Source organism: Herpailurus yagouaroundi, unplaced genomic scaffold (assembly GCF_014898765.1).
Source record: "Herpailurus yagouaroundi ecotype Mexico unplaced genomic scaffold, PumYag 180, whole genome shotgun sequence".
In the NCBI taxonomy this organism is placed as follows: domain Eukaryota; kingdom Metazoa; phylum Chordata; class Mammalia; order Carnivora; family Felidae; genus Herpailurus; species Herpailurus yagouaroundi.
In genome coordinates, this window is record NW_024412411.1 from 15,674,710 (window position 1) to 15,684,522 (window position 9,813).

Below are 9,813 nucleotides of genomic sequence, written 5' to 3' on the forward strand. Positions count from 1 at the left end.
GGCAGGCATGGGAGCCGCACGCGGCCTCCCGGCGCCCACACCTGTTTGAACGGCGCGGCGAGCCGCGGCCCCGGCGGACTGCTCGGCGCGGGTGAGTGCGGGCGCGGGCTGGGGGCACCGCCGGAACGCGCGGGGAGCGCGGCGCCGAGAGCAGCGGGACAAAGGGCCGGTGCGCGCGGCTCGGGGTGACTTGCGGGCTGCGTGCGGCGGGCACCCGAGACCCCGCCGGGCAGCCTTCGGGGCTGGAGGGCTGGGACCCGGGCTGGGAGCTTCGCGGAGACTCCGGGGCTGCGGGGCGCTAGCATTCACGCAGTGTCACCGTGCAGCGGGTGGGAAGGACGGATTTGAAAAGTGCTATCTTGGATGCTGGGTGGGAGTAGGGAAAGAGCCGGCTCTGGGCAGTTTCGCCTGCAGCTGGGCTGTGACAACACCCCCACCTCCCCCGCACGCGCACACCCGCACCCACCACCACCTCTTACTTTCTTTGAGTTTTGCATGTGTGTGTATTCCAGCATGATCCGAGAATTAATTTTTAACTCTGGGCACGTGATGATGAACACATCCTAGCCAGCAAAGAAAGGGCAAGCAAACACAGGTTGGGGATTAGGATAGGATCTTTTTTCTGGAGCCTTGGGTGATGACTGCGTGCTTCCCTGTAAACTATCTGTGAACTATCATCGTTGTTGGAGGCAAATGTTTCTTCTACGGCCTGTGGACATTCATCCCGAGTTAGCTTTTAGATAAAAGTTTAAAAATTGTTTTAAAAGAGGAGGGAGAATAATTATCTCGATGAGGGAAAACCACCATTCCCCTCCAGAATACAAATTAGGGTTGCTTTCCAACATCTCACGAAAAAGCAGCTGATAAAAATCCTGGGTGTTTTATTGTCCTTTCGGGGACACCCACGGAGACTTTAGAAAAAGAAACAGCCCCTGGCTGGTGGAACGCTCCAGGTTGCTCAGGATCTGTTGTTGGGATGGTCTGGCTTCCCTCAGCCCCTGAAACGGAACATAAGGAGTCCCTACGTGCTCCTCAGGAGCAGATGGGCCAGTGGCCTTGCTGGAAGGGGTTGAATTTATAGTTTGAAGTCAGCTGTGGCCAAAAGCATAATGCCAATTAATAGAGGGTATTTACTGCACTTGTTTCAGGATCCTCCTGGTGTCCAAGACGTTTTAAACAGGCGGTAGGACTCTGGGTCTCTCCACAAGTCTGACAGGAGTAGATTGGACGTGGAGTGGGGAGAAGGAATTTAGGAGATGCTACAAAAGCCACTATGTTTACTTGGGAAAGTTTGGTGGTAGGCACACCTTCTGCATTTGAGTAACTTGCTTCACCTGTGTTTTCCCCACTTAAACAGTCAGGAGATAACTTGTCATGCTTTCCTGTGCCTGAACTGAAAAGGAAGCTTCCTAGGTAACTAATAGGGATCCTATTTTTGTAACCCTGACAACTTACTCAGTTAGAGGGTGAATATGGGTGCACTTTTCTGTCTGTAGTTTAAGTGCCAAAGTGCCCATTAGTGGGTCTGAGAACATTACTGGCCCCCGTCTGCAGTGTTTAATAGCCTCAAGTTCTCCTGCATGCTTCTTCTCATTGATCCCTTAGGATTCAGTCCACCAGGACTTATTCATGCATAACTCCCCCTGACTCTGGGGAATTCACATCTCCTAGTCTCACCACTGAATTTTATACACTCTGTTCTTGTTTTGTCACCAGGTTTGTCCCGAGCTCACCAGGGTAGTTCATTTTGCCTAAAATCTGAGAAAAAGTTAAACTTCGTTTGACCACAAGTTATGTTTAGGGTGGCTGGGCTTGTAAACACCCTGCATTTCTTTCCTGTACAGGCTATAATTCTTAAACCAGTATGTGATTAGGTCTGTTTTCCTTTAACAGGTTCTGTGACTCAGGAAAATGAGAGCAAGCCTGGCTCAGAGGGTTCACAGAGTTTTGTTCGTTTTTAGGTATTTGCTTTAGGAATTAGCATGGTTTCACTGTTCAGTATTCCTGGCCACAGATTCCATGGAAAACCCTTTGTTATCCTTCCAGATGGTGTCCAAAACTTTTATCTCTACAGACTTTCCCACTGTTTGTTTCGACATTACTGTTTATAGTGGTCACAGGAATTCATCTGTTGTACAATAGAGAATGTATGTCCTGAGGATTAGATTTTTTTTTTTTCTTTTGCCCAGCACTTGTTTGCTGTAGGAGTTAAATCCTTCCCCCAAACTCTTGCCCTCTTGAGGAGACCTGTGTTGTTGCAGTTTTGAAAACTAAGGTGCAGATCTAGGACAGAGAGGTTCCAGTGTCTGGTCTCCAGGCAGATAGATGTTGTTTGTACGTCTCTGATGATGTGCAAGGTCCCTTCACCATAAGATGATTAGTGGACCGTAAAGCAGCAGCATCCTCATAAACTATAAATATTTGTAGACAGTAGACAGCAGGACAGTGGCTCCTATTGAGTGATAAAACACAGAATGTGTAACTCTTATGCAGCAGATAGACAGAGCTGGAATAGTTTCTGTATTACTAAACATGGTAATACACCTTAACTTTTCATCCTGTTTGTCATTCAGGCCATACATGAGGATACTTAGCTGAGAACTTTGAAAGATAAGGGCACCTGGGTGGCTTAGGTGGTTGAGCGTCGGACTCTTGATCTCAGCTCAAGTCTTGATCCCAGGGTCATGAGTTCAAGCCCTCTGTAGGGCTCCACACTGGGCGTGAAGCCTACTTCAAATAAATATGTATATAATCTTTTTAAATGTAAAAAAGATAATTATATATGTGAGGAATCTTTAGCCAATAAAAGCTTATTTCTAGGAATGAAACGTTGTAGGCCTGAATTTTCTTCATCTGGATTTATATATAGTGAGGATAAGATTTGGAAATCTTCATTCTTTTTTTTTTAAGTATGCATATTTTCGTCAGTTCTATTTGGATAAAGTTATTCATTTGTGAAGGCAAGAGAATTTAAAGTTATGTAATCCATCAGTTACCTTTCCAATAATGAGATTATTAATGTTTATTTTTTATTTGAGAGAGAGAGAGCCTGGGAGTGGGGGGGGGGGGGAAAGGGGGGGGGGGAGAGAGAGAAAGAGAGAGAGAGAATGAATGAATGAATAAATAAATGAATCCCAAGCAGACTCCATGCTCAGCCCAACTCGGGGCTCGATCCTACGACCCCTGGGATCATGACCTGAGCTAAAGCCAAGTCAGAAGCTTTACTGACTGAGCCACTCAGGTGCCTCAAGATATGAATGTTTTTATTCTGTTTCCATCCCAGAGTGTTTGTTTAAATAAACTTAAAGGGGCATAGTGCAGGCTTGCTTTGAGTTTATAAAAATGGAAACAGTAATTGTGTCCTGGGAAATTATTCAGGAAATTATCATCAGGTGAGTTGAGAAATTAATGCAAAACTATCACCCTAATTTTTAAGCATCACGGTTATCGTTGGTGTACTAATAATGGGAAAGGGGTCAGGGTAGGGTGTGAATGCCTAGGGAAAGGGCCTTAGTGGGTGAGGTTTCCCCCTTACACTTTTCTGAGCCAGCACACCCAACCATTCTTCTACTCCATTCTTGAAAGCTGCCCTCTGCTGGAAGCATTTGTTTTCTTGGCCAACTGATGAGGGAAATCTGGTCTCCCAGATAGACGAGAGATTAACAAGATACATTTTCCTTTTTCCCTCTCCCTCCTTCCTCTTTAATTGTGTGAAAGTAAGCTCCTGAGCAGTAAATGATGGTGCGGACCCTGTTTGTATACAACACGGTGCTTGCCCTGGACTTTTGTGACCCTGGAAAATTATAAAATTAGAGAATCCCGGGCTTGAAATGACCAGCACTAAAAAGACTAAAGAGATCATCCAGTTCAGGTTGCTATTCAGAATAGTTTCTAAACTACCCTAAACACACATTTGAATAAGGGTGGGGGGGGAGCAGCTTATAAAGTTTGTAACCTTTAGTACAGGTGTCAGTTTAAACCCATTAGGGAGCCAATTTACAATCAGTTATTTAAATGCTGTTAGATTGTACACCTGAAGCTTATATAATATTTCAATAAAATTTAAAACTTAATCAGTTGGAATAATTTGACCTGAATTAGTCTGCATTAATTTCTAAATCTGAATTAAAGTCTTTTTAATGCAGTTTTATAGTTTTCAGAGTTACAAAGAAAATTTAATCAAGATATGAAACATCAGAACAAGGTCTTATCACAAAAGTTGATGAGTTTAAGCAATAATATAGGAACATTGGGGACAGTATTTCAGACTACTAGAAATTAGTGTTTTGTTTTTTTTTTTAATTTTTTTTTTCAACGTTTATTTATTTTTGGGACAGAGAGAGACAGAGCATGAACGGGGGAGGGGCAGAGAGAGAGGGAGACACAGAATCGGAAACAGGCTCCAGGCTCTGAGCCATCAGCCCAGAGCCCGACGCGGGGCTCGAACTCACGGACCGCGAGATCGTGACCTGGCTGAAGTCGGACGCTCAACCGACTGCGCCACCCAGGCGCCCCGAAATTAGTGTTTTTGAGGTACCTAAAAAGTTTATCTCTAAAGGATTAAAGCTTCAACCTACCCTGTTGGTTTAGCAATCCTTTACTTATAGATGGCTGACTTCTCCTTCACTGGCTAAATGATCAGAATTTAAGTTGTAAGGGGTCTGAATTAGTAATATTATTTAATGAATATTGGATATTCTACCTAGAATATTTTGTGAGTTTATTTATTTATTTTGAGAGAGACAGAGACAGCATGAGCAGGGAAGGGGGAGAGAGAGGATCCCAAGCAGGCTCTGCACTACCAGCTGCAGAGCTCCAACCGGGGCTCCAACACTTGAACTGTGAGATCATGACCTAAGCTGAAACCAAGAGTCCATTGCGTAACAGCTGAGCCACCTAGGTGCCCCATCTACCTAGAATATCAATATTTGATAGAGAATATTCATATCCTAATAATAATCTGCAGTAGACTCTTTAGCATTCTCTCCCAGCACTCTGTGATTTGTAAATGACCCCAAAGGTCCTTGGCACAGTTGTCTGTCATCTCTCTGAGGAACAAATTTGATCCTGTATGTTGGGAGGCTGCACTGAAGTTGTGGCTACTGAGAGAGCCTAGCTGACTGCCCAGCCCTCACACCCGGGAAAAGACTTGTCTCCATTTCTCCAGACCCACTAGGTTCCAAAACATTTTTTTTTCTGTTTGAAAGACAGACATTTAAAAAAAAAAAAAGCCATAACATCACTGTGAAATGAAACACGCTTCAAGGACTTTGAAAGCATTTTTTGAACAGGCTTGCTATATAGGCAAAGCACTTAGAAAAGTGAGATTAGAGTTAATTCTGCCTAAGAGGAGGATAATTCATTAAGATAGGGTTCCTAGTCAAATATATTATTTTAAAGTGTGTTTGAACTAGTTTCAGACTCTTTCTTGCCATTCTCTTCCCTGACACCCTTGTCAATGGGTGTTTCTGTGTTGGGTTAAAGACAGATGGCACTGGAGCAGTTCTGCTGCAGTAGATAGTCCAGACTCTGCACTCCCTGGATCCAATTAACACTTATATTTCCGATTGAGATTCAGAGATGCAGGCTCTAGATGATGAGCATGTGAGACCAACACGTCTGCTGCTCAGTGTCAGCAGGCAACAGCATTCTCCGTGTTAGTCAAAGGGAGGAGGAGGTGGCATGTAGGGGTCCAAGACCTGGCGCTCCTAGTACATATCACACTTGGCAGGTATTCTGGTGTGGGCGGTGTTTAGTTACGCGGACAGCAGCTTACATAGAGGAGAGGCTGTCCAGGACCTGGATATGTTTAAGGACTGGGTCCTCAGCCAGGATTTGGGGATAATCAGACACAGAGCCATCTCCTGAAGTTTCCTTAAGGGTTGTCCTCACTACACCTATCCCACCCCCGAAGTCCCCTTTGGGGAGGATGGCTTTACTAGCATTAGCATCCCCTCCCTCATCTACTTAGAGCCTTTAGTCAGGATTGTACCCACCCCTCACTCCCCCCACAACAAGCATGTGAAAACACCTGTATGTGCACACACATGTGCCCTATGGTTTTAAGGATTTAGAGAAAGAAGTAGATGTATTTCTTCCCTATAGAACGGCCCAGGGACTCTTCCTATTTGGAAAAAGAGAAAGAAAGAATTTCAAACAATCAGGAAATCCCAAGGAATTGCCTTTTCCAGGAGCTCATTCCTTTTTTAGCCCATCCCTGTTTTCTCTGACAGAAGTGGAATCAGAAAGAAAGAATCAAGCAGAAAGGTCTCAGCAGTGGATGGGGCAAGCTCGCTTAGTGACGTTGGGAGTGTGGATTGTCATGCTCAGCTGGTCTAGATCACATCAGTGGGATTTTCCAGTTTGATGTGAAAGAAAGCAAAAGGCATCCAAAAGTTGCAGGTAGGTCTGTACTCTCAAAGAGGAAGAGAAGGGGGATGAGAAATGGTTTCTTCGTCACTCCTGCTAGATAACAAAGCCTCTGAGACCTAACCCCTGCCTGTCCTTTTGGGAATGCCTCACTGTGAACAAATTACTCCACCTGCCACATCAGCTTCTCCTGAACAGAAGATTCACAGCTAGTCAGAGCCATCTGGTGCTTGAATACTTATGAAAGTACTCCCAATCTTGTTTTTAATGTTGTTTTTCTTTTGGGATGATTGATCCAGATCTTTCAACATACACGTCAGGATAAAATCCAAACTCCTTCATTTAGTATACAGAGCTCTGCATAATATGGCTCTTGTCTGCTGCCCCACCATGCCCTTTCTCCCACCCTTGCTGAGCTAAATACAATAAATGTCTGAAATGACTTCCACTGTTGCATGTCTGTGTCCTTGCATACTGTTGTCCCCTCTAAGTGTCCGCTTCACTCTGCCTTATGTTATCCACCTTCTCTTTACCTTCAACACCCGTCTCCAGCATCACCTCCCCTGAAATGGCTCCTCTGTTCTTGTAACTCCCCACACCTGGATTTCATGCCCTTTCCCTGAGTTACCACATCATCCACATCCATCTCTGTCATTAGCACTCAGTGCGCATCATTCAAAACTGTGGGGTTTTTTAGCCACGTTAATTCATTCACTCTTCCATTAGTACAAGTATTCATTCAATAAATTTGTTCAATAAGTTTTTGTTGAGCGCTAGCAGAAGCCCAAATTCCAGTGATTCGGATGAGCCAGGAACATAGATGCAAACACCTGAAAAGTAACCAGCAGTAAAGCTCACAACGTGATAACAGAGGCAATATTAGAGCTTCAGATCTTTGACAGAGATCCTGATACTATACAACCAAATCCCAAGGAAGGAGGAATAGCTTGATTGTTAGAGACCTGGCTACTCTGGAACTAAATTTATAGTAGTTAAGTTTGTTTTAAGTTCATAGAAAAAAAAAAAAGTCTCGTGCCCTCTTTGGAACCACTGAGATGAATCCCAGTAAGTGTTATGCTGTGGAGCTATAACCTTCCTTGATGCCCGGGTCATTCAGTCAGCTGCATAATTTGAATTTATATGAGCAAGTTGTTCTGAGGATTTTCCAAGCACATGCTGTACTGAGAATGAGCAGAAAGAAGGAAAGAAAGGCAGGTGGATCAGGGAGGCGGGAGAGGGCAGACATTTAGAATTCAGCCCAAAGAAGGTTCAAAATTACATAGAAACTGGGGCTGATCAAGCAGCTCATCTGGGGATTAATGACGTTTGCACTCCGCCTCCCAGTTGGCCACCATTGGGGGCATCTTCAACACAGAAGGGAATGAACACCCATCCATTTTGAGCACAAAAAAAACGTTCCCAGGTCAAGACTTTGTGTTGTAAGTGAGACCATTATCTAGGGATTCGTCTCCACACCCTGATTCCTGGGACAGTTCACAGATTTGGAAACAATGACAGGCATGCTGCCGGGCTGTTTCCTCAGTCAGTCGGTGCCGAGCCCCTTGCCCTCCTGACCTGCTTATCTTTGTTCCTACAGAGTGGTGCTCAGCATGGCGGGGATTCCAGGGCTCCTCCTCCTCCTCCTCCTCCTCCTCCTCCTCCTCCTCTGTGCTGTGGGGCAGGTGAGCCCCTATGGTGCCCACTGGAAACCCACTTGGCCTGCTTACCGCCTCCCTGTGGTCTTGCCCCAGTCCACCCTCAACTTAGGCAAGCCAGACTTCGGGGCTGAAGCCAAATTGGAGGTGTCCTCCTCGTGTGGACCCCAGTGTCACAAGGGGACTCCACTGCCCACTTATGAAGAGGCCAAACGGTACCTGTCTTATGAAACGCTCTATGCCAATGGCAGCCGCACCGAGACCCAGGTGGGCATTTATGTCCTCAGCAGTGGTGGGGGACAAGAGTCTTCAGGAAAGTCTCGGAGGAAGCGGCAGATTTATGGCTATGACAGCAGATTCAGCATTTTTGGGAAGGACTTCTTGCTCAACTATCCCTTCTCAACATCAGTGAAGTTATCTACAGGCTGTACGGGCACCCTGGTGGCAGAGAAGCATGTGCTCACAGCTGCCCATTGCATACACGATGGGAAAACTTACGTGAAGGGAACCCAGAAACTTCGAGTGGGCTTCCTGAAGCCCAAGTTTAAAGATGGTGGCCGAGGAGCCAACGACTCGAGCTCAGCCATGCCGGAGAAGATGAAGTTTCAGTGGATCCGGGTGAAACGCACCCACGTGCCCAAGGGCTGGATCAAAGGCAATGCCAACGACATCGGTATGGATTATGACTATGCCCTCCTGGAACTGAAAAAACCCCACAAGAGAAAGTTCATGAAGATTGGGGTAAGCCCTCCTGCCAAGCAGCTGCCGGGGGGCAGAATCCACTTCTCTGGTTATGACAATGATCGACCAGGCAATTTGGTGTACCGCTTCTGTGACGTTAAAGATGAGACTTATGACCTGCTCTACCAGCAGTGTGATGCCCAGCCCGGGGCCAGCGGGTCCGGGGTCTATGTGAGGATGTGGAAGCGACAGCAGCAGAAGTGGGAGAGAAAAATTATTGGCATTTTTTCAGGGCACCAGTGGGTAGACATGAATGGTTCTCCGCAGGATTTCAACGTGGCTGTTCGAATCACCCCTCTCAAATATGCCCAGATTTGCTATTGGATTAAAGGAAACTACCTGGATTGTAGGGAGGGGTGACCCAGGGTTCCTTCCTGGCGGCACTTAGTGGTCTCCATGTACTTATTTTAGGACAGGCCAAATTTTGTCATTGGTGTGTGTGTGAGTGTGTGTGTGTGTAATGTGTCATAATTATCTTTTACCTAATTTTTAAAAATTGCAAGATGACTGGCTTTATTTGAAAACCGGTTTGTGTATCATATAGCATTTAAACAGGTTAAAGGCATTCTTTTGCATAGAAGTGAAAAAAAAAAACATGCTGATGTTTGGGATGATAGGGAATATTTAGCAATTAAGTTAATCTTTTACTTTCTGAGAACTTTGATTTTTATTTCATATGAACTTGTTTCAAAGGTTTATATTAAATATGTGGCATATGGGAGATATAAATTCTTAAATTCTTATGTGTGTATGTATGTGTATTTTTTCCTGAGATTCCTCTTGTATTTTTTTTTAATGCCTAATCATTAGTGTTTCCAGATGGCAGTGTTCCCTACCACATACAACCCTTAGGAAATTTCACGATACTTCTTAGACAGGCAGGTATACTATTTTTGGATTTGGAGGCATTTACACCGTAGCCCTTGACCAGTAAATTAATTTGTTAACTATATTGGTACACATCTTAAACTATATCTTACAGTAAGTCAGTATCCCCAGCTGCTTTCAGTGTTGAAATCATTTCTCTCCTGAAGGCTGTTGCTCTGCT

General features: G+C 45.0%; 1 protein-coding gene across 1 annotated transcript; it reads left to right on the forward strand.

Moving 5' to 3' along the window:
* Positions 1–6: 6 nt before the first annotated feature.
* On the forward strand, positions 7–9,508 carry PRSS23 (serine protease 23). The gene is made up of 2 exons (XM_040489571.1): positions 7–91; positions 7,967–9,508. Exon 2 carries the CDS (start codon positions 7,980–7,982, stop codon positions 9,123–9,125), a length of 1,146 nt encoding a protein of 381 aa, XP_040345505.1. The 5' UTR covers positions 7–91; positions 7,967–7,979; the 3' UTR covers positions 9,126–9,508.
* The last annotated feature ends 305 nt before the right edge of the window (positions 9,509–9,813 follow it).